Below are 25091 nucleotides of genomic sequence, written 5' to 3'. Positions count from 1 at the left end.
AATAAAAGTTTTTTTTCCTTTATTCTGGCTCTTTATTTGCCTTTTCCCCTAAGTCTCCAAAACAGCAATACCAGCCAAACCAAACAGCCCTAACGTGAAGACAGACCTTGAGACCAAATTAGTTTCCCAACTGTGGATTATGGTGTTGAGCTGTGGTGCACTGTGGGTGTGCCATCACATCGATGGCTTAGGTATAATGATGAGAAGCTTTTTACTGGAGTGAAAGAATTTTTTTTTTTTTTTTTTTTTTTTTTTTGTCATGGGGCTGCTGAGGTCTATTCTAAGCCCAAAGCCATTAGGGAGACCTGCTTTCTTCAGTGCAGGGGGTAAAAAATAGACTGTTTTCTGTTTTTTTGCTTTCCTTAAAATGCTTTCTGTGGGGGTTGGGTGTTGCTGTGTTTTAAATGGGTTTTACTATGCGAGGGTGTTGTTACTGGTGAGAGCAGAGCAGTTTGTCACTGCTGCTTGTGGTTAAGTCCCAGGCCTGACACAGAGGTTGTTATATAAACCAGGAGGCAGTGGGAAGGCTTCTCCAAGTGTCCTTGTTTGTTCCATGTCAATAGCTGCCATTTCGTGTTAAACTCGGTACCACCCATGTGCATGAAATCCAGCCAGAATGAAAGATTTGCAGCATTATCACTTAGAAGCAAATTATTCATAGGCCCCTTTTGGGCCCTAATTATAAACCTTGTCACTTGACATCTATCTCCACCAGAGTTGTTATTCTAATAGCCTAAAAATAGGAGTGTTGCACTCACTGTGCCGCCAGGAGGGTTTTCCTGTAGAGCCAGACAAGCCATATGGAGCTGCCACAGAAGGCAGACCAGAATGCTCCATGCGAGCTGCCCTGCATTTGGGGGGATTTGTTCCTGGAGACAGAGCCAAGACTCAGCCAGTCGGGGCTTGGGAGAGCAAAGCCAGTCTGAATGTAGTTAGAAGTGTAGGTTTGTGGATGGTGGAGCATTTCTGAAAATAATTGTTACCCTGTCTTTAAATTTTTTTTTAATGTTTATTTTTGAGAGAGAGAGAGAGAGAGAGAGAATATGAGTGGGAGAGGGGCAGAGGGAGAGGGGGACAAGAGGATCCCAAGCAGGCTCTGTGCTGACAGCAGAGAGCCAGATGTGGAGCTCAAACTCAGGAACCGTGAGATATGACCTGAGCTGAAGTCTGACACTTAACCACTGAGCCACCCAGGCACCCCTGTCTTTAAACAGCCCTAGAGCAGGGGAAGAGGTCTGTTTTGGAGCTGGAGCTGGGGAGGGCCCAGTCCTTAGTGCTCAGAGCTTTAGCCACTTCATCCCTCCCTCCAAAGGTGGCCATGAGGATTAATGAGAAAACAGACTTCAGTATTTTTTCTTTTTTTTTTTTTTAATTTTTTTTTAATGTTTATTTATTTTTGAGACAGAGACAGAGCATGAATGGGGGAGGGGCAGAGAGAGAGGGAGACACAGAATCGGAAGCAGGCTCCAGGCTCTGAGCCATCAGCCCAGAGCCTGACATGGGGCTCGAACTCACGAACCGTGAGATCGTGACCTGAGCTGAAGTCGGACGCTCAACCGACTGAGCCACCCAGGCGCCCCAGTATTTTTTCTTTTTAATGAACCTGAGTCTGCCAAATAAATACTGCCTCAGAGCCATCCATGTGAGTTGTCGTCAGCTTCCTTATAAAAAGATAAGTAGGGCTGCATACCCTGTTAGGAGCTATGCGTAAACATTTTGCCATCTATTTACCTTATTGATATGTATGTGTGTATATGTTTTTGTCTTTGACCCATTTGAAATTTGTGGACATCATAGCCTATTTTCTAATGACTTTGAACGATTTCTTTGCCACGCTAACCATTTTCCTTCACCATTCAGCAGAGATTTAAGGATGCTTTTTTCTTTCAGATGTTTCGTTTCTCCTTTTGGTTTTCCTACTGAGGACTCTCACTGATCTGTCTCCCACTTGTGCGTCTTCTCTGCCATATTGGACCCTTGTCTGCTGTTTTTGTGTTCGTGCTGTGGTTGGTTCCACCCTGAGTGCTCTGGTTTACCTCGGATTCAGAGCCCCTGCCTGCTCCTGGGGTTCCTGCAGGGGCAGTCTGCATTTGCGCAGATGTGGAGTGGAGGGCCCTTGTCTGCAGGCGGACACTGACTCACTCCCCTTGTCACTTTTTTAAGATTAATTTTTTTAACGTTTATTTATTTTTGAGACAGAGAGAGACACAGCCTGAACGGGGGAGGGGCAGAGAGAGAGGGAGACACAGAATGGGAAGCAGGCTCCAGGCTCTGAGCCATCAGCCCAGAGCCCGACGCGGGGCTCGAACTCGCGGACCGCGAGATCGTGACCTGAGCTAAAGTCGGACGCTTAACCGACTGAGCCACCCAGGCGCCCCACCTTGTCACTTTTTAAAAAAAACTAAACTTTATTTTTTAGAACAGTTTTAGATTTACAGAAACACTGTGAAGGTAGTATAGGGAGTTCTCATATACCCCACACCCAGTTTCTCCTATTGACATATTAGCATGGTGTATTTGTTACAACAAATGAACTGGTACTGATGGATTATGGTGGTAGGCAGAATAATGCTGCAAGCCTGCGAATGTGTTAGGTTCCATGGCAAAGGGGAATTAAAGGATGTAGATAGAATTAATTGGGTTGCTAATCAGTGGACCTGAATATAGGGGATGAGCTTGGATTATCTAGGGGGGCCCAATGTGATCACAAGTGTTTTTAAAACTGGAAGAGGAACTCATCCTGGTGTTGCTGGCTTTGAAGATGGAGGAGGGGACCGAGAACTAAGTGAGGGAGCTGCGGCCACTCGGAGCTGGAAAAGGCAAGGACAGGGGTTCTCACCTTGAGGCTCCAGAAAGGAGGCTGTTGACACTTTGACTTTAGCTCAGTGAGATCTGTATCAAACTTCTGACCTACAGAACTATAAGGTAATAAATTTGCTTCTTTTAAGCTATTGTGTTTGTACTAACTTGTCACAGCAGTGGTAGAATATAAAGACAGTGATTGTTAATTAAAGTCGGTGTTTTTAAAAAAAATTTTTTTTAATGTTTATTTTTGAGACAGAGACAGAGACTGAGTGGGGGAGGGGCAGAGAGAGAGGGACACAGAATCTGAAACAGACTCCAAGGTCAGAGCTGTCAGCACAGAGCACGCGGGGCTCGAACTCAGACCGTGAGATCATAACCTGAGCCGAACTCGGACGCTTAACTGACTCGGCCACCCAGGCGTCCCCTAAAGTCTGTGTTTTATTAAGATTTTGCTGGCCTTTTAATTACCCAGGATCCCTCTCAGGATACACCTCACATTTAGTTGTCGTCTTGGCTGTGACCGTTTCTCAGACCTCCCTGGTTTTTAGTGACTTTGATAGTTCTGATAGTACTGGTCAGGTATGTTTTCTGAGTCAGGCATGAGGCTCATTCTGATGTTTGCTTTGTCTCTTCAGACTGTTTTCTTGCCTTTCAGCATTCTTTGTCATTGTTTTTGCAAGCCAGGCATAATGTAAGGAGTAACAAGAACTGAAGAAATTGTTCTTTAGTGTGAGTTTTATTTTATTTTGTCTGGGACTTGGGCTGTTGGTTTGCTGTAGCCACAGATGCCCAAGGTTTTCAGATTCCTCAGGTGTCCTTGCCTTGGTCTCTCTGTCTCTGGGCTTCTTTTAAGAATGAGCTCCGGGGCACCTGGCTGGCTCAGTTGGTAGAGCGTGCGACTCTTGATCTCAGAGTCGTGAGTTCAAGGTGCACATTGGCCTTAGAGCTTGCTTAAAGACATTAAAAAAAATACAGAAACTTGAGCTCCTCACATGGAGTCTGAGAGTCTTCCAGTCCTTCCCAGTGTCATTATGCCAGAACCTGTTGATGTGGTGGTAAAGTATGGGGAGAAGAAGCACCCTGTAAGTCTTATCAAAGAATCTTGGTCTTTCAGTGGGTCTGTGTCCCTGGGATGTGCTCTAGACAGTGTTTCTTGGACGCCTCCCTTACCCTGACCCCTCCCCCTTCACCAGGTGAGACCAGAAGGCTGAAGGGGGCTGGAGTCCCAGAAACGCCCTTCCCCCAGCTGGGATAAGGTTCTGGAGAGTCTCCATCCCTGCCGGAGAGCAGGCCCCTGTTGTGGAGAATGTTCTGGGAGATCAGGAGAGGTTTTTCCTCGCTCTTCATAGTGAGAACCTGGTAGTAAAACCTGTACAGGTAAAACCTAAGACTGTGGCCATCAGGAGTCTCCTACTCTCCTGCTAGTCCACACACTCAGCCTCCCAGCAATTTGTCAAAACCTTATTGAAGTGTTCTATCAGTTGATGGCCCCAGCGGCTTCTGCTTCAGGTGAGTGATCTGGGCTGTGACTTTGGATTGTCCCCTCTCTCCAGATTTCTGGGTTATGATTTTGACCTGTGCCCTTGGGTCTCTGATGGGTCCCAGAAAAGCCGCAGATATTCAATTTGCTCAGCTTCTTATCATTAGGATGGGAGTGAGGACTTCAAATTCTTTACTCGGGGGAGCTGAAACTAGAAGTCCCCTCTTTGCTTCCTTGTTGTCCTCCCCACCTTCCTACCAGGTTGGTTGTGTTGGTATAAAACATCCTGACCATTGCAAAAGCTCTTGAGTCTTGAAGAGAAAAAAAAAAAATCACTGTTTCCGATCAGAGAGACTGCTTCTGAGTTATGGTGACACCAAGTCATTGCCCACCCTTCTCACTTCCTCCTTTTGTTGCTCAGGTTTTACTTATTAGCAAACTAGATAGGGGTTCTACAACAGATCTCTTAAATTGGGAAGTACTGGGTCTGCATGTGGGATGGGTGGGGTTTTTTTTTTTTTTTTTTAGCACCTTTCTACTTTCCTTCCATCTGCTTCCCTATCACTAACCCCCTCTAAGCTTTGACAGGCAAAAATGTTTTATCAATCTTACACAAATACGGCTTAATCTTTACCCTGTCCTGCCTTCCTGCCCGTGGTTTTTTTTAAGTTTCATTTTTTAATTTGCATGTGAGAGAGAGTACAAGTGGGGAAGGGGCAGAGAGAGGGAGATCCAGAATCCCAAGCAGACTCATGCCCCCAGTGCAGAGCCCAATGTGGGGCTCGAATTTACAAGCCATGAGATCATGACCTGAGCTGAGATCAAGAGTTGCTTAAGTGACTGAGCCACACAGGTGCCCCCCACCTGTGCTTTTGATCACAGAGCTCCCCTAAGCAGCTGTGCAAGTTCTGTGTTAAAGTAGCAGCCCCTTTATTTAGCTGACAGCTTTCAGGCCCTCTCAATTACATGTAAGTCAAGAGCAAACCAGTGAGGGGCGCCTGGGTGGCTCAGTCCATTAGAGCATCCGACTCTTAATTTCAGCTCAGGTCATACCAGGGTCACGGGATCAAACCCCACTCCGCACTGAGTGTGGAGGCTGCTTAAGATTCTCTCTCTCCTTCCGTCCCTCTCCCTGGCTCACGCACATGTGTGCTCTCTCTCTGTGCAAACAAACCAGTAAGACAAAAATTCTGAGCAGCCTAAGGAATAATTGCTATAAAAACTCAGGCACCCTTCCTTCTTTCCCTAAAGCTGTTAATGGGGACAGATCAAGGTAATTGTATGGGTGGGGTGGATGGTCAGTTGGAGCCTAGATAAGGTAAAGAGGGCATCTGTCAGAAAGGGGATGGAATTGATCAGATAAGTAAATATATTAAGAATAATGGAAGCCAGGTTCCTCATGTTGGAGAAGAGAGTTGCAAATATGGAAAGAAACTGGAATGACCCTGGTATTTGATCGCAGTGCTGGTATTGGATCATAATTGGAAGTTTTTATGTATAAAATCAGTAAAAAAATGAAAATGTCAATGAGTATATGTGTGTATACATACATAAACATGTACCCATACATATGTACATATATGTACAGTCCAAGCTCTGTCCACTGAAAGGTTCTGGGAGCAAGCACCCCCACAGCAGTAAGTGTACTTGGCTCCCAGACCTTGGCTTTTAAATACCATTCTTCACTAAAGGAACCAGGGCTTCTTGGAGAAATGGCTGATGCCAGGGCTAGAGCAGGAAGAATAAAGGGTGAACTTGGATTATTTGCCAGAAAGTAGAATAATGGGGACACGTCCAAAGGACACAGAAGCCAGCTTGAAGGGGTACCTACTGGCCAAGTCAGAGACAACGTGAACATCAAAATAATCGTCATACTAGATTGGATAAGGTAGGGAAACATGAAACCATACTGCTAGAAATAAACAAGTTAAATTTAAGGAGGAATGCAGTTTCAAAAAACTTCACAGAATACTTGTTAATTACAAAGGGAAAAAGGAGTAACTCTACAGTGCAGAACCCTGGCAAACGAGTAATGGGACAATATGAAATCGTCTGCCACCTGGTGTGTGGGTGTGTGTGTGTGTTTGCTGTTGATTCATGATGATATTCATTACAGCAGAGTGATAGACCTTTACTTTGTGTGCTTTATGGTCTGTGAAGGACTTCAATATTTTATTTGCTTCTCACGGTCCCCTTCTGGAGTGGGCAGGGATTATTTTTCTACCTTTGAGGATATGATATAATAACGGTAGTTTTTACAGCCAGGCAATAGTCTAAGAACTTTGAATGTTGCATACATTAATTCTCACAATTACCCTATAAGGTAGCTATACTGTGATAATTCCCTTTTACAAATGAGACCAAGGCACAGAGAGGTTAAGTAACTTGCCCAGTGTCACACAGCTTAAAAGTTGGGAAACAGACTTGAGTCAGACATTCTGACTCCATATTTCCAGCTCTTATTTATAGAGTTGTGTTGCCTCTGTAATTGAGATGCTGAGGAAAGGAAACACTTAGCTAGGTTAGGTGACTTGTTCAGGGCCCCTTGTTCCCGTGGTTGTTGGATTCTGCAAATCTGTACTGAATGCCTGTTAATGTCCGGCCCTATTCCAGATGCTGGGTGAGTGGTACTAGGCAGCCAGAGCCCTGGGCCTCCTGGAGCTCAGGCTCTTGTGAGGTGAGTTGAAGAACTGGACGTGAGCCTGCTGCCTTCTGGTGTCAAGTCTAGACACAAGGCGAACTGCCTTGTTTTGCAGGGAGTGGGCAGCTGGTCGGTCTCTGTGCTCAGTGGTGCACTTTCTTTTTTCTTTTGAAGGTCGCCTGGTAGGTGCTCTGGATGCAGTGCTGGATTCCAATGCACGGGTCGCTCCATTTCGAATTCTGCTTCAAGTGCCTGGGTCCCAGGTTTATTCTCCCATAGCATGTGGTGAGTTACTGAGTGGATCAGACGTTTACTGGGCCATAGCCACTGGTGAGTTTTGTTCCAGTTGGAACATTCCAAACCTTAAGGTCTAAGCATGCTGACTATCTGCATGTTGGTGAAGCTTGAAGGTAACTCCTTTTAGAAACTCATCTGCTTTTATGAGTTCTTTTTTTTTTTTTTTCTTTTCTTTTTTTTCACCCATCAAAAACACATAAAGGCTACAAGCTTGGGCACCTTAGCTTGGGCATGCCAGGCTTTTGCGTGGTGTGCTGTTCCAGGGTGCTGTATATTGTTGAGTATGAATGGAACCCTTTTTTCCTGAATCTTGTTTCTGACATAACAAATGCCTTCCTGGGCAAGTGCACCTATCGTAATGATACAAGGCATGGGGGTGGGGGGGCGACTGAGGGCTGTGTCTGACTTAGGGTAGTCTTCACCCCCTTGTTCCACGTTTGTGCTGCATTACTGGACTGCTGCGCCCCACGGGAATTTTGCAATCCCCCCCCCCTTCCCCCGTCCTCTTCTGGCATTGCAGTCCTCCTGCACCGTCTAATGCTCTACTTGCCTCTCCAGCACCTCTGGGGCTGGGAATCAATCATTACATCTGAGAAGCCCCTTCTATTAAAAAACTAAAGCAAGATGTGTCTTTTTAACCACATGAGTCATAAATGTTCACCTTCTAGAAATTAAATTGGTAAGAGAGAAAGAAAAGGAAATCTTCTGTACCCCTTTATCAAAGTGCTGGTCTCTCTTCTGAGTACATGTGCTAATACACACAGAAGCTTCTAGTTTGGGTTTCGAATGGTAAACACGATGCATGTTCAGTATAATCCATTAACCTTTGACAGGTTCAAAGAAGAAAATGTCTCTCGCCTCACATCCTAGCCACCCAAAGCAACCTCTGGCCACACTGGGTTCACCTCATTGAGACCACTTTATACTGTATTTAGGACAGGTACAACAATAGTTTTGAAGATGGTCAGAAGTACCTTTGTAAAAATGCAATCTATCTGACAATGCTGTTTTATAATAAAAGTGTTATGTTTTTACTTGATTTCAATAAACAAGCTGAAGTAAAACCAGAGAAACTTCAAAAATGTTTCCTTAACGTGAGAGCTTATTTTCTAAAACGTTCATCTAAGACTAAGGGAAGAGATTTGTGAAAGTATCACAGGGTTAGGATTGTGGCTTTTTAAAGCAGTGTTGCAACTCTGACCGTGTGTGTTGACTCCCCAGCCTGGAAAACAAGGATGTCAGCCTTCATATGCTCCAGCCTTCATATGCTCCCCGCTTTCTCTCCAGCCTTTCATTTAAAAACGTGTTACTATTAACTTGACGTTGTAATTTTCATTCTGTCTGCCACCATGCTGTCCTCCGTTCTTTGGCTTTGTCCTGTATTTAAATTGATCTAATGCTTTTACTCAGGTAGGGCTTTCCTAATATCGAATCTTTAATTTTGACTCATCTCTTGATTGGCTAGATTACAGTTTTCTTACCTCAGTTATGTCTCACATTTGTAAGTATCTGTCCCTTGGCTTTGGACTTGAATGATAATTCGGCTGGGTATGATAGTCTCCAGCCATCTAGAGTATAGTGGCCATTGCTCCAGAGTCTTCCTGTATTTAAAGAGGCAATGGGAGAAATCTTAGGGTGGCCTTTTTTTCCCCTCTCCTTTTTGTCCCCTTGTGGGTGATGTGCTTTTTTGCACCTGTAACTGTCTAACCCTTGAAGTTAAGTAGTTTAGTAACTTTGGTTACTGCTTTGAGCACATTGTCAGGAACTTGATGTGCTCTTTTAGTATGTAGATCGAGGGGCACCTGGCTCAGTTGGTTAAGTGTTCAACTTGGCTCAGTTCGTGAGTTTGAGCCCTGTGTTGGGCTCTGTGCTGACAGCTCAGAGCCTAGAGCCTGCTTCAGATTCTGTGTCTCTGTCTCTCTTTTCCCCTACCCTGCTCAAGCTCTTTCTCTCAAAAATAAAAATAAAAACATTAAAAAAATATGTAGATTGAGGGGCGCCTGGGTGGCTCAGTCGGTTAAGCATCTGACTTCAGCTCAGGTCATGATATCACGGTCTGTGAGTTCGAACCCCACTCTGTGCTGACAGCTCTGTGCTGACAGCTCAGAGTCTGCAGCCTGCTTCAGATTCTGTGTCTCCCTCTCTTTGCCTCTCCCCAACTCATGCTCTCTCTCAAAACTAAATTAAAAATTTGAAAAAAAATTTAAAAAATATGTAGATTGATTTCTTTAATCACTTCAGGAAATTTTCTTCTTTATATGTATTTTTAAAAATGTATTTTATGTTCCATTTATTGGAATCCCTGCCTCAAAGATCCTTTATGTTGGAAAGCTATTGTTTACTTTTCATTCCTGTTTTTCTTGATTTGTCTTTTCAACTTGTATCCTCTGTGCTGTTCATAACCCTTTCGAACAAGTTCATAATCTGTTTTCAGCCCTGGATCCCACACTTTGCTTAACTTCCTCCTCCTCTTGCTGTGTTTTTATTTATTTTCTATTTTTTTAGTGTTTATTTTTGAGAGAGAGAGAGAGAGAGAGAGAGAGAGCGAGCGAGCATGAATGGGGGAGGAGCAGAGAGAGAGGAAGACATAGAATCCAAAGCAGGCTCCAGGCTCTGAGCTGTCCACATACAGCCCGACACAGGGCTCTAACCCACAAACTGTGAGATCATGACCTGAGCCGAAGTCGGACGCTTAGCTGACTAAGCCACCCAGGCGCCCCTTGCTATGTTGTTTTGATCATGATTTTCTTAGGTGTCTGCTCGCCCTTTCATGTGTAATTTCATCATCTCATCTTCATGCTCTTGTTTTACTGAAGTCATGTTCTTAACTGTCTTGGACTATGAAGCATTTGTGAGAATTTCCCTTTCTTCTTTGAGGGTTCCGTGTTTTTTTTTTTTTTCCCTAGGGCACAGTCTCTGTCTTTTGAACACTTTCTGTTCATCTGTTGATGCTCTTTTGCTGTCAGATGTTGGCTTGGTTGCTGTGCTGTTCCTCTGCACCCTTGGACATGCTCATGCTTGGACATGGTTAGCTAAGACTGACACTGTTATCTGTACCAATGTTGTATGACTTTCTGACTGGTATTTAGGGGACAGAGCAGAGAGGACAGGTGTGCTGCTGGGCGGGATGTGGGATGTGAGGCCGCAGGATCCTCTGACTTTCTCCAGTTTCTTTTTGGTCTCTCTCCTCTCACTCTGCCCCAAGCCAAAGAGTTGGTCTTGCTCTGGATTTAGAGCTGTTTATGGGAACATCTGGAGTTTGTCTCCTCACTAGGCTGGCTTCTGGGGAGTCTGTGGAGCAGGGACCCTGCTTAGATCCTGCATCTCTGTAGCCTGGGAGGTCTACAGTAGCCATCTGGGGCTCCCGGAGCACTTTCAGACCACAGTGAGTAGATGGTGGCACAGCACTCAGCCTTATGGCTGTGGCCTAATTTACTCATCCAGTCCTTTATTAGATACTTAATTGATTCTGATGTTTCAGCATTTTCAAAACTTAAATGAACATCCATACACTTAAATATTTCAGGATGCTTCTTCATCCTCAAAGTCCATTCACGTGAAATGTTGGGTGACTGTCACGTACCAGACATGTGCTTGGTGTCAGGGTTTCTTGGTGAGTGTGTGAGGGGAGTTTTCCTCCACCTGGAGTTACAGGGCCCCGGGGGATACAAAGAGCAACCTGGAAGTGGCAGGTCCAGCGGGCCCGAGGATTAGGAAGGTGAGAGGTGGCAAGGCCCTTGACGAGCACATAGTAAGGAAGTTCTGTGTCAGGGGCATGTACTTTCTAAGGCCATCTGTACATATATTTGCCAAGCTGCATGCTGTAAAGGTTGTAGCAGCTTACGCTTGCTTCCCCTACACCCCGTCTACCACTGGCAGTGTAGTTCCGAGCAGGTTGAATTCCTAGAACATTCTTTCTCTTGAGCCAGGATCTCAAGGATCTGCTTTTTTTAGTTTCCACTTGGCTGAGTATTTGCCTTGGACCTGACCCATGGCAGGTCTACAGATGCTTCATGTTCTTGCGCTGTATTGCCCACAGAAGGTCCCCTGTGTAAGCAGCGGTTCTTTCCAGTGCTGCTTTTCTTGGGTTAGGGAAGAGAGAACAGGGAGGGGCTTGGGCTTGTGGTATTGATTTAGATACTTAGGCCTCTTCTGGGAGTTGTGTGGGCATCCTGCACTGTGATATTGACTCAACCATATTTAATATTTTATTGTGTCTTGAGCTTTGAGAAAGGATCCCTGCCCAGGGTTTTAAGTCTCAGATAAAGCACAAACAAGAACTGTAGGAAGGGCCTGGGCGGCACCAGGACGTGGGCAGGGACAGGAAGAGTGGCCTGCAAGAACGATTTATATCTTCATTTGATTGCGGCTGTTTGCACAGCAGGATGGGGAGACATAGGAGAGCTTTTGAGAATAATTTTTTTCTTCTATTTGCTTTTAAGCAGAGGTAGAAGAGCTAGGTAGAGAATGCCATGGGTGAGCAATATTATTTGGCAGCAGATCTGTGGATGATTGTGGTTAAAAGAGATAAGCAATAAGTTGTTACTATTTTTTAACTGACATGCCATGAATTTCAAGGCTTTATGGACTTTACTGGCCTCGCTGGATAAAAGACACATGATGAGAGTGCGACGAGCACTTGTTTAGAAGAGGGTGAGGAGGACTATGCCCTGTCTTTCAGGTTGGAGCTCAGATGCCCCCTCCGAGAGACCCCACACACACCCCCTGCCAACCGCTCCCCCCACTCTGCCGGTGGAACCCCTCCAGCACTTACCTGTGCTGTCACTCAACTTTCTTTGTTCTCTACCTCTCTAATGAAAATAAAAGTTTTCTCAGAGTCCTGCTCACCACTAACCCTCCAGTGTCCAGGGTAGATAGAGCCTGTATTAAGCAAATAGTAGGTGCGCAAATAAGCCAAAGCAGTCAAGTAGGGACTCCGGCTTTAGGGATGAGTAAGTAGTCAGTTACTCAGAAAAGGTGATGGGTTCAGTACGTCAGTGTCCTGTATGTGAGGAGTGAGAGAGGGGGCATGAGGTCACAAACAAGACTTCTCGGCCCTTTCTGAGAAGCCACAGCAGGGAAATTCTATGGCTGGGTGAGGGCCTGGGTCAGGAGCTTTGTAATGAGCCACCAGCACCATTGACAGTAGAAAAACTTGCAAAAGAGGGATCTTGCTTTCTTTAAAAACAGAAAGAAAGAAAGAGAAGGAAAGAAAGAAGAAAGAAGGCATTTTTTTTTTTTACTGTGGTAAAACATATATAACCTAAAATTTGCCATCTTCACCATTTTTAAGTGCACATTTCAGTGGCATTAAGTACATTCACATTGTTGTGCAACCATCTCCACTGTCCATTTCCAGAAATTCTTCATCTTCCCAAGCTGAAACTCTGTCCATTAAGCACGACCTCCCCATTCCTCTCTCCCTGCCAGCCCCCTCCCCAATACACTATACTTTCTGTCTCTGTGAGTTTGACTACTCTAGGTCCCTCATATAAGTGGAATCATACAGTATTTGTGTTTTTGTAACTGGTTTATTTCGCTTAGCATAGTGTCCTCAGGGTTCATCCATGTTGCAGCAGGTGTCAGAATTACCTTTTTTTTTTTTTTTTTATGACCGAGTAACCTTCTATTGCATGTCTACTTTCCCTTTGATATTGGATATAATGATTGGTGCATGAGTAGAAAGCAAGGACGTGGTGTGGGGAACCAGGAGAGTCAATTCCCGGAGCCAATTCCCGGACCGGGTTGGGGAAGGAGGGAAGAGTAGGGGGAGGAGATGAGAGGTCTAGGGCTCCAGCCCTGACTGAATTGACACCTAAGCATGAAGAGCTCATGGGGACCCTGGAAGAGCAAGGAGACTTTGTTGGGGTTTCTCATCTGATGTCTCAGCCTGTGCTTTATCCTGCAGTTGAAAAGTCCAGGCCATGCCTGGCTGTGAGTTAGCGATTTATCATTTCGTGTTCCTGTTAGTAGGTGACTCTCTGTGCTATTGCTGTGCCAAGTTTTCACCTTTCTAGTAAGGCTAGGCCCATGGTTTTGAGGGAAAGGGAGAGCAGGAAAATGGGGGAAAGGTAAGTAGGTGGGCATGACGATGCCATGACACATCTTACACCAGTAGAGTACAGAGATTTTCAAGCAGACCAGGGCGAGGTGCCCACCTGGGTGGGCGGAGGCATACCTGCATCTTGAGAGGGAGTAAGTGGGTAGTTTGAAAAAACTTAGTTAATATTTTCAATTTGGAAAATGAAAAAAAAAATACAAGACTTTGAAATTTCCAAGTTCCATTAAAGGAAGCTGTGGTAGTGTTGCTAACAAAATATGTGGCATAGGTTTTTAAAAATTGAGAATCACAGCAGTTAGGCTTTCCAGCTTAAAAAATACTTTCCTTTCACACACTTTCCTTATTTGTTCCTTTTAACAACGTATAGGTATGTATAATTGCTGACTTTGGAGAGGGAGGAAGCAAGGCCTAAGTTGCTTAGTAAGTTGCCAGGGCCACATCTTGCATCGAGTGCCTCACTGGGTAGCTCAGGCACAGGTCCTTCTAGAACATTCTCTTCAAGTGTTCATTCTGATGTTTCTTATCTCTGCCCTTGACCGTGGCTGGCGTTTTAGTTTCTTGTATTCTGCATCACTGTTTGCTTTGTCTTTGGAGAGAATTTTATTACAGGAGGAAATGTTCCAGGGTGGATCAGATTAGTGTCTTGGTGAACTTGGTGCCAGGGCAGCAAAGGAAGTGCCAGCCAGATCTTTTTTCAAGAACAGAACTCACTGTGCACTTCAAGGAAAAACTGGGAGGCAGCCCTGCAGGAGGAAAGTAAGAACTTTTTTCTGGGTGCACACTCTGAGGTCACTCAATGTGAGTTGTCACATTTGTTTTTAGTTGCTTGGGATTTCCTTCAATAATACTAACTGGCGTTTTCCGTGTAGGATTTACACTCGGAAATGGCTGAGACATGCCATGGCTAATGCTTCTTTTCATTTGGGGAGTTTCTGTCACCAGGGTCCTACTGGTTTAAATAATTTTGCTTATGCTCAAATAATTAAACTCACTGAAGATGTCTGTCCATGAGGGATGTTGCTTATAATTATTTTTAAAAGCAAGAAAATCCTGAGTGTAACTTTTAGACTTAGTAAATTGAAGGTCAAAAGTCCTATTTAAAAAACCCATGCTTTTAACCTGGGTACACACTTGCAGACCACACTGTCTTGCGTTCTCCAGGTAGCCATGGCCCCCTGCCTCTCTTGCAACAGGCCCTGTTTCTCCCACTTGAAATAATTCTTCCCCATGAAGTCTCTCCTTACCTAAGTCCTGATTTGTTGCTGGACATAGTTCAGAATAGATATGACCTGCATTGAATCTTAGAGTTGTGAAGCTGGGAATCAGACTTCTCTCTGGCATCTCACAGATTGTCTGACATCGGCACAGAGCACGACCTGTTGGACAAAAGAAACCACCTGGAGGGGATCTTCGCAGACATCTGGTTTCATCTCTTCCATTTTAGTAGATGTGAGGAGACTGACCGAGGCCGATGGGTTTCAAAATAAGATGACTTTGGTGAATGGCTTTTTATTAAATGATTCCTTAATGATCAAAAACAAAGGCAGAGCTTGGGAGCAGAAGCCTCCAGACTCCCTGGGGTGCCCAGAGCTCTGCCTCTCCCTCAGGTCTTGCTGGCCTGGGTATGTTGTCTGATTGGGGTCACCCTGGTCTCCATGCCATCGAAGCTGTCTGCAACCCGAGGGCTCACTTGAGGGCTTGCTGTTGCCCTGGCTTCCCGGACTTACGCTGTGAACCTGATGTATCTGAGTGGCCTGGGCGTGGGAATGATCCTGATTGAAAAAATAAGGAAATTCAGGGAGTGTGAAGTCCTCTACCCTGTTTTCTTGCTCTGTTTTCACTTCTGATTTTACAAAATACTCTTCCTCAGGTGTGGAGGTCAGTTTATCCAAGTTGATGACTTGTTTTTGTTAAAAAGAGATTTTAAAGTGTTTCTCATTGTGAGGATTTTCAAACATACCCCAGAGGAGTGAGGACATTATAATTACATCCTCCAGGCCCATGCGTGGGGATCAGAACACAGGTGCATTCGGGTCATGGTTTTCCCCACTTTGCTTTATTTCTTATTCTCTGCCTTCTCCTCACCCCTCTGATGTGTATTTTTTTTTTCAACGTTTTTTATTTATTTTTGGGACAGAGAGAGATAGAGCATGAACGGGGGAGGGGCAGAGAGAGAGGGAGACACAGAATCGGAAACAGGCTCCAGGCTCCGAGCCATCAGCCCGGAGCCTGACGCGGGGCTCGAACTCACGGACCGCGAGATCGTGACCTGGCTGAAGTCGGACGCTTAACCGACTGCGCCACCCAGGCGCCCCAACTCTGATGTGTATTTTAAAGCAAATCCTAGAAATTGGTATTTCACCTCTACATATTTTAGTAGAGATCTTTGAATCTATGGCCATTTTTTTGCCCCTACAGTGGCATCGTTAAACTTGTGGAGTTAACTGGGACTCTCTGATGTCATGTGTACTCTCCATCCCAAGGCTGCATGTCTGCTTAAAGAGTCTTTCATATAGGTCTGGATGGTTCTAATCCACATTCAAGAGGGACCACACACTTCATTGGGTGGTTGTGTCTCTTGTCTCCTTTAGTCGGGAAACCCTCCCCCACCCTGCTTTTTTCCCCCAAGTCATTGACTTGGTGAAGAAATTGGGTCAGTTTTTACATAGAATGTCGTGTATTTTTACATAGAATGTCGTGTATGCTACGCTTCTGTTTATAGGGCTCACCTCCTTGTATGTCTCCCAGACAGGGGGGGTACTTGGAAACGTTCAGTTAAATTCAGGTTTAGTGTCTTTAAATTTTATTTATTATTATTATTTTATTTTATTTTTTAGAGAGAAAGTACGAGTGGGGGAGAGGGGCAGAGGGAGGGAGAGAGAGAATCTCAAGCAGGCTCCACACCCAGTTCAGAGCCAATGAGGGTCTCCATGTCACGACCATGAGATCACGACCTGAACTGAAATAGAGTTGGACTGATTAACCAACTGGGCCATCCAGATGCCCCCAACAGTTTTTAAAAAAAAGATACCTGATAGGTGGTTCCACATCTTTTATACCATGTCCTCTCAGCAGGCATGTATCCCCTGCATGTCCTACTCTTAGTGATGCTTAGACCAGCTAATGAGTTCAGGTGCCCCTTTTCATTGCCTTCTTCCCCTTCAACCTTTCATCTAGTGGTTTCACCTGTTGTAAACACCTGCCCAATTAACTTTTTCTCTACATGTCATAAAGTGGTGATTCCTACCCCCCTAACTCAATTTGTGCTTTCACAGCCCTGAGCTTCAGCTTGACTGTGTAGAAGAGCTTTAATTCCTTAACTGGGGTTACTTGGTCACCCTGAGATGTGGTACATTCAGAAAAGAGGGGAGGAGAATGCTGATGTTGGTGCTTTACTTGCCTATTAGCGTGAGGAGTGGGTGCCCTGGTGATGTGCAGTGGTGACAGTGAATTGTTTCAGATTTTTCCTTCTTCCCACCCTCTCCGTTTTTAGTATCGTTTTAAAGTTTAAAGTGCTCCTCACTCCCAATATTTTATCATGAAAATTTTCAAAGTACAGGAAGTTGGGAGGATTGTACAGTGCACAGTAGACGCCAGGAGTTTTTATACATCCAGTGTGCATCTGTTAATTGTAGTCCTTTGTCATGCTCAGATTGTGCTTGTCAGGCTCATCTGCCCCTTGGAGCCCTTTCCTGTGGCTTCCGGCACGTGGTCCTGCTCCCAGTCACCTTTGAGTGCTTCTTTGTTTTCTGACCAGTGAGATGTTAAAGGTTCATCTTGTGCATTTTTCTGCCTCTTGTGTGGATCCACCATTTTTCCAGTAGCCCTTGGTTCCTTTTAGTGGAGAACGGTATATAGGGGCCACAGTCTGGTGTAGGGTCCTTCATTGTTACTGGGTTGCCACTGCTTCTAAGGCTTTTCAAATAAGCATGAGCTAAGAAGTGTGTGTTATGAAAATGCAACATAAATCGTGAGTTCATATTTAAAAAAAAAATTTTAGGTTTATTTATTTTATAAGAGAGAAAGAGTGTGAGCAGGGAAGGGGCTGAGGGAGAAAGGGGGAGAGGGAGAATCCCAAACAGACTCTACACTGTCATTGCAGACCCTGATGTGGGGTTCGAACCTACAAACTTGTGAGATCATGACCTGAGCCAAAATCAAGAGTTGGATGCTTAACCAGCTGAGCCACTCAGGCACCCCAATTATGAGTCCATATTAATTTTCTAATTCAACTGTAAAACTGCATAGTTATAACTTAGCTTTGATTTTATATTTTTCTCTTATACATTGAAAAATCTTGATTTTTTTTTTTTTAATTTATTTTTGGGACAGAGAGACAGAGCATGAACGGGGGAGGGGCAGAGAGAGAGGGAGACACAGAATCGGAAACAGGCTCCAGGCTCCGAGCCATCAGCCCAGAGCCTGACGTGGGGCTCGAACTCACGGACCGCGAGATCGTGACCTGGCTGAAGTCGGACGCTTAACCGACTGCGCCACCCAGGCGCCCCGAAAATCTTGATTTCTAACAATACATAATTTTCTGACTATCTCACATCTACATCCACATACATATTATTTCTAAATAATACTAATATTAACAATAAGAGTGCCGAATGAAATTTAAGGTTTTGCAGCTCTGTTTGGCCTTAGAATATATTTAATTATGGATGTATAGTCAACATTGTTTAAATACCTATTTTCTCTGTGTAATCATTTCAATAACCTGATAAGTATCCATTTACTTAAATTAGGGATTACTTTTTTCCTTTATTGGTTTAACCTTAAAAAAAAAAAAGGAAAACTCTTTTATGATTCCTTAATCAAACCTATAAAATCTGTAAACAAGATATGTGTAAAGGAGCCAGGCTTTCACTGCTGTCCCCTCCCTGCCTCCTTCCCTCTGCTATTAGGAAACCTGTCTTTTTCTGACTTAGGTTTCTACTGTTTTGTTTTACAAATATACGATACATTCTCCCACCCTGTTTTTACAAAGGTCACACATACTATGTTCTGTCCCTTGCCCTTGTTCACTTAGGGACATATCCTGGAAATCATTCTATATCAGAGAGCAGAGATTATCTTCTCCTTTGTTTTGTCTTTCATTTTGTAGGAGTACCATAGTTTATTCAGCCTGTTCCCTAATGAAGGCCATTTGTGGTGTTTTCATCCCTGGCCATGGCAACGTCTCAGTGAGTAACCTGGCAAATAGTTTTGTACCTTTACTGCTGAATCATTGGGCTAGATCACACTTTCAATCTCGCAATCCCATCTCTAGTAAATGAATATGAAGCTTTGTTTAGATATTACTAAATTCCCCTCCCTCCCTTAGATTTGTGCATTGGAAAACATTACCATCAGCAATGGATGAAAGTACCTGCTTTCCCAGATTTCGTCATTGGATCTCTTGTCAAACCTCTGGCTTTCTGTCAGCCTCATAGGTGTTTCTGCATATTTCTCATTTGCTGTCCTTTTATTATGAGGACGTTGAGTGTTTTTCACGTTTAGGGCTGTTTTCAGAAACTCCTTGTTCTTATCCTCTGCTTTTTTCTATTAGGTGGTTCTTTTCTTCCCCTTAATTTTTAGGCATTGTCTCTGTATTAGGAATATTAGTCCTTTATCTGGGAAATGAAATTACAAAAATCTTTTTCCAGTTTGTCACATCCTTTAGTGGCTTTGCATTTGATGTGTTTTACCTCCTAGAGGTTTTTTTAATGTAGTGGGATTTAGAATGCCTTTCTTTTATACTTTATGATTTTGAGGCATGGTTAGGAAGGTTTTATTATTCCCAAGTTATACATGAATTCACTAATTTTTTTCAAGTACTTGTAAATTAACTTTTTTTTTAAAATTAATACTTTTAAAGCTGTTCTTCTATGTCTTCTGGCTTGCATTGTTTCTGACAAATCTATTGTCATTCTTTGTTGCTCTATAATTATTGTCTTTTTTTCTTCTTTATCACTGGCTTTCAGCAGTTGCAATAGATATGCATTTATGTGATTTTCTGGATGCTTTTTCTGCTTCGGGTTTGTTGAGATACTTGGATCTGTGTGTTTATAGTGTTTATCAAATTGGAAAAGAATTTTAGCTGTTTTTTCCAATATATACATATTTTTCTGTTCTCTGGCCTCTGTTCTCCCCCCCCCCCCCACCCCCACTCTTTCCCCTGGGACTCCAATTAGTAGACTGCTTGCTGCTGTTCCACAGCTCACTGATGCTCTGTTATTTCTCTTGTTAATCCCTTTCCTTCTGCTTTTCATTTTAGTTTTTAATCACTATGTCCTAGTTCCCTACTCTTTTTTTTTTTTCCTGTAATGTATAGTTTACTTTTAATCCCATTCGTGTATTTCTGATTTTAGACACTGTTTTTCCATCCCTAAAAGTTTGATTTGGTTCTTTCTCTATATCTTTCATGTGGTCTCTCACCGTCCTCATGCTTTCCTCTGCTTTTTGAATATTTGGAGTATATTTATAATGGCTGTTTCTGTCCTTGTCTACAGATTATTTTATCTATGTCCTTTCTGGCTCCATTTCTATTGATTTTTTTTTTCCTTTGGTTAATGATCAAATTTTCTTACTCCTTTGCTTCTAATTCTGAGAAGTGTTTCTAATGGCACTAATACAAGGACATTTTAATGACGGTTTCAGTTGCAAATTAAAAATATTTTACTTTCAGTGTCAGGGAGGTTGGTCTTTTCACTTATTGCAAATACTTTTAGGGACTTAATATGAAGGCAGAAAAGGTCAAGGAAATTACGTAAAAGTATTTAAAACTTATTTTCTTAAGCAACATAGATGTGTATGTGTGAAAATACTGTCAGTCATGATGACGTGATGTTGATATTGGGCTTTCACAGGTTTCTGTAAAGATGCTGCTTCAGGCGTGGATTAGATGTTAGAATATCCACTTGAAGAATGTGAGGTTTCTGAAAATTAAAGGCTTTGGTTCAACCCTCTCCCCTGCTCATTTGTGATTTTTACTCAAATGCTGTTTTTGAATTACTCTGTATACGATGTGTTACATGAAATTGAGAAATGGTAGTGTTGCTTTTAATTAGCCCCTTTATGGTCCATATGGCTTTTAGTCCAGGCATTTGATGGTAGACATTTAGTGTTTGGACAATAGAGAAATGTACTATTTCAAAGGAACAGATCTGAGCTATGCACATGGAATGCCCATTCATTGTAAATTAGGATTTAGGTGGCCACGAAAGACCCTTAATTCATTTGGGTAGTTATTAAGCAGAGAGAAACAGTTGCTTTTTAAAACTGAAGCTTGGGTCATGTTATTTATGGCTGTGTTCGTGCAGAAGCTGTAGGTATAGACAATGAGATGCTTGTTTTATTTCCTGAAAACCTCCCTGGAGGAAACCTAGGCGAATAAATACTGTGTGTGAGTTTGAAAGTGACTCAGCTCTTGGGAACTGCCCACCCAGCTCCCCAGGCTCCCATCTCCACTGTGTGTTACGATAGAGTGAGGCCTTAGGAGCCCGGAGACGTGGCCTTGAGCTTGGCTCTTCTCTGCCCTGAGTTTTCTTACCCAGAAAATAATACCACCTACCTTGTGCTATTTTTATTAAGATAAACAATGTCAAGTGTATGACATATCTACAAAATGCCTGGGAACATGCTAAGAATTCAGAAAATGTCCTGTGTCTACCACCTACGGCTGTTCTGCCTTAGAGTTGGTAATTTATAAATCATCATGGTTGTTTGATCTGTGCCTAATTGGGGCTTCTAATCCTGGATTTTAGTTTTGCATCGGCATTTATAAATCTTATTTGAGTTCTTGTGTGGGTAATGTTTACGATCCTCTGAACTTTAATTTTCTTGGGAAATAGAAGTCTTATTTTGTCTTAATAAAACAGGGTATAATTTTGCCATTTGGACTTCTGTTAAAATCCACAGTATTCCTATAAAGTGTGGTTTTAAACAGCTATATTGGCCTCCTAGGGCTGCCACAGACTGGGTGGCTTAAACACCAATATTTATTGGTTCTCAGTGCTGGAGGCTGGAGGTCCATGATCCAGGAGCTGGCGGGATTGGTTGTTCCTGAAGCCCTTCCCCTTGGCTTGCAGATGGCTGCCTTCTCCCTATATCCTCACATGGTCATTCCTGGTGTCTCTTTCTCTTCTTTCTTTATTTATTTATTTATTTATTTATTTATTTATTTTTTTAATTTTTATTTATTTATTTATTTATTTATTTATTTTTTAATATATGAAATTTACTGTCAAATTGGTTTCCATACAACACCCAGTGCTCATCCCAAAAGGTGCCCTCCTCAATACCCATCACCCACCCTGCCCTCCCTCCCACCCCCCATCAACCCTCAGTTTGTTCTCAGTTTTTAACAGTCTCTTATGCTTTGGCTCTCTCCCACTCTAACCTCTTTTTTTTTTTTTTTCCCTTCCCCTCCCCCATGGGTTTCTGTTACGTTTCTCAGGATCCACATAAGAGTGAAACCATATGGTATCTGTCTTTCTCTGTATGGCTTATTTCACTTAGCATCACACTCTCCAGTTCCATCCACGTTGCTACAAAAGGCCATATTTCATTTTTTCTCATTGCCACGTAGTATTCCATTGTGTATATAAACCACAATTTCTTTATCCATTCATCAGTTGATGGACATTTAGGCTCTTTCCATAATTTGGCTATTGTTGAGAGTGCTGCTATAAACATTGGGGTACAAGTGCCCCTATGCATCAGTACTCCTGTATCCCTTGGATAAATTCCTAGCAGTGCTATTGCTGGGTCATAGGGTAGGTCTATTTTTAATTTTCTGAGGAACCTCCACACTGCTTTCCAGAGCGGCTGCACCAATTTGCATTCCCACCAACAGTGCAAGAGGGTTCCCGTCTCTCCACATCCTCTCCAGCATCTATAGTCTCCTGATTTCTTCATTTTGGCCACTCTGACTGGCGTGAGGTGGTATCTGAGTGTGGTTTTGATTTGTATTTCCCTGATGAGGAGCGACGTTGAACATCTTTTCATGTGCCTGTTGGCCATCCGGATGTCTTCTTTAGAGAAGTGTCTGTTCATGTTTTCTGCCCATTTCTTCACTGGGTTATTTGTTTTTCGGGTGTGGAGTTTGATGAGCTCTTTATAGATTTTGGATACTAGTCCTTTGTCCGATGTGTCATTTGCAAATATCTTTTCCCATTCCGTTGGTTGCCTTTTAGTTTTGTTGGTTGTTTCCTTTGCTGTGCAGAAGCTTTTTATCTTCATAAGGTCCCAGTAATTCACTTTTGCTTTTAATTCCCTTGCCTTTGGGGATGTGCCGAGTAAGAGATTGCTACGGCTGAGGTCAGAGAGGTCTTTTCCTGCTTTCTCCTCTAAGGTTTTGATGGTTTCCTGTCTCACATTCAGGTCCTTTATCCATTTTGAGTTTATTTTTGTGAATGGTGTGAGAAAGTGGTCTAGTTTCAACCTTCTGCATGTTGCTGTCCAGTTCTCCCAGCACCACTTGTTAAAGAGACTGTCTTTTTTCCATTGGATGTTCTTTCCTGCTTTGTCAAAAATGAGTTGGCCATACGTTTGTGGGTCTAGTTCTGGGGTTTCTATTCGATTCCATTGGTCTATGTGTCTGTTTTTATGCCAATACCATGCTGTCTTGATGATGACAGCTTTGTAGTAGAGGCTAAAGTCTGGGATTGTGATGCCTCCTGCTTTGGTCTTCTTCTTCAAAATTACTTTGGCTATTCGGGGCCTTTTGTGGTTCCATATGAATTTTAGGATTGCTTGTTCTAGTTTCAAGAAGAATGCTGGTGCAATTTTGATTGGGATTGCATTGAATGTGTAGATAGCTTTGGGTAGTATTGACATTTTGACAATATTTATTCTTCCAATCCATGAGCAGGGAATGTCTTTCCATTTCTTTATATCTTCTTCAATTACCTGCATAAGCTTTCTATAGTTTTCAGCATACAGATCTTTTACATCTTTGGTTAGATTTATTCCTAGGTATTTTATGCTTCTTGGTGCAATTGTGAATGGGATCAGTTTGTATTTGTCTTTCTGTTGCTTCATTGTTAGTGTATAAGAATGCAACTGATTTCTGTACATTGATTTTGTATCCTGCAACTTTGCTGAATTCATGTATCAGTTCTAGCAGACTTTTGGTGGAGTCTATCGGATTTTCCATGTATAATATCATGTCATCTGCAAAAAGCGAAAGCTTGACTTCATCTTTGCCAATTTTGATGCCTTTGATTTCCTTTTGTTGTCTGATTGCTGATGCTAGAACTTCCAGCACTATATTAAACAACAGCAGTGAGAGTGGGCATCCCTGTCGTGTTCCTGATCTCAGGGAAAAAGCTCTCAGTTTTTCCCCATTGAGGATGATGTTAGCTGTGGGCTTTTCATAAATGGCTTTTATGATCTTTAAGTATGTTCCTTCTATCCTGACTTTCTCAAGGGTTTTTATTAAGAAAGGGTGCTGGATTTTGTCAAAGGCCTTTTCTGCATCGATTGACAGGATCATATGGTTCTTCTCTTTTTTTTTGTTAATGTGATGTATCACGTTGATCGATTTGCGAATGTTGAACCAGCCCTGCATCCCAGGAATGAATCCCACTTGATCATGGTGAATAATTCTTTTTATATGCTGTTGAATTCGATTTGCTAGTATCTTATTGAGAATTTTTGCATCCACATTCATCAGGGATATTGGCCTGTAGTTCTCTTTTTTTACTGGGTCTCTGTCTGGTTTAGGAATCAAAGTAATACTGGCTTCATAGAATGAGTCTGGAAGTTTTCCTTCCCTTTCTATTTCTTGGAATAGCTTGAGAAGGATAGGTATTATCTCTGCTTTAAATGTCTGGTAGAACTCCCCTGGGAAGCCATCTGGTCCTGGACTCTTATTTGTTGGGAGATTTTTGATAACCGATTCAATTTCTTCGCTGGTTATGGGTCTGTTCAAGCTTTCTATTTCCTCCTGATTGAGTTTTGGAAGAGTGTGGGTGTTTAGGAATTTGTCCATTTCTTCCAGGTTGTCCAATTTGTTGGCATATAATTTTTCATAGTATTCCCTGATAATTGTTTGTATCTCTGAGGGATTGGTTGTAATAATTCCATTTTCATTCATGATTTTATCTATTTGGGTCATCTCCCTTTTCTTTTTGAGAAGCCTGGCTAGAGGTTTGTCAATTTTGTTTATTTTTTCAAAAAACCAACTCTTGGTTTCGTTGATCTGCTCTACAGTTTTTTTAGATTCTATATTGTTTATTTCTGCTCTGATCTTTATTATTTCTCTTCTTCTGCTGGGTTTAGGCTGCCTTTGCTGTTCTGCTTCTATTTCCTTTAGGTGTGCTGTTAGATTTTGTATTTGGGATTTTTCTTATTTCTTGAGATAGGCCTGGATTGCAATGTATTTTCCTCTCAGGACTGCCTTCGCTGCGTCCCAAAGCGTTTGGATTGTTGTATTTTCATTTTCGTTTGTTTCCATATATTTTTTAATTTCTTCTCTAATTGCCTGGTTGACCCACTCATTCGTTAGTAGGGTGTTCTTTAACCTCCATGCTTTTGGAGGTTTTCCAGACTTTTTCCTGTGGTTGATTTCAAGCTTCATAGCATTGTGGTCTGAAAGTATGCATGGTATAATTTCAATTCTTGTAAACTTATGAAGGGCTGTTTTGTGACCCAGTATATGATCTATCTTGGAGAATGTTCCATGTGCACTCGAGAAGAAAGTATATTCTGTTGCTTTGGGATGCAGAGTTCTAAATATATCTGTCAAGTCCATCTGATCCAATGTATCATTCAGGGCCCTTGTTTCTTTATTGACTGTGTGTCTAGATGATCTATCC

The 25091-nt window shown here is 42.8% G+C and overlaps 1 protein-coding gene across 7 annotated transcripts in view; it reads left to right on the top strand.

Annotated features, from left to right (window-relative positions):
* The window catches only part of TBC1D8 (TBC1 domain family member 8), a 118449-nt gene that overhangs the window by 34404 nt on the left and 58954 nt on the right, over positions 1–25091 (top strand). For 2 of the 7 annotated variants that reach the window (XM_058684460.1, XM_058684461.1), the window contains exon 2: positions 7101–7256. The exons of 1 other annotated variant lie outside the window; for it this stretch is intronic. In XM_058684460.1, the coding sequence (XP_058540443.1) occupies positions 7101–7256 (156 nt within the window). Of the gene's footprint in view, positions 1–4274; positions 4315–7100; positions 7257–25091 lie in introns of those variants that run through there. 4 more of the 7 variants (XM_058684463.1, XM_058684462.1, XM_058684465.1 and 1 more) reach the window with 3 other exon arrangements.

This window comes from Neofelis nebulosa, chromosome 9 (assembly GCF_028018385.1).
Source record: "Neofelis nebulosa isolate mNeoNeb1 chromosome 9, mNeoNeb1.pri, whole genome shotgun sequence".
In the NCBI taxonomy this organism is placed as follows: domain Eukaryota; kingdom Metazoa; phylum Chordata; class Mammalia; order Carnivora; family Felidae; genus Neofelis; species Neofelis nebulosa.
Note: the sequence above shows the minus strand (reverse complement) of the source record. Positions and strands in the feature narration are given on the sequence as shown.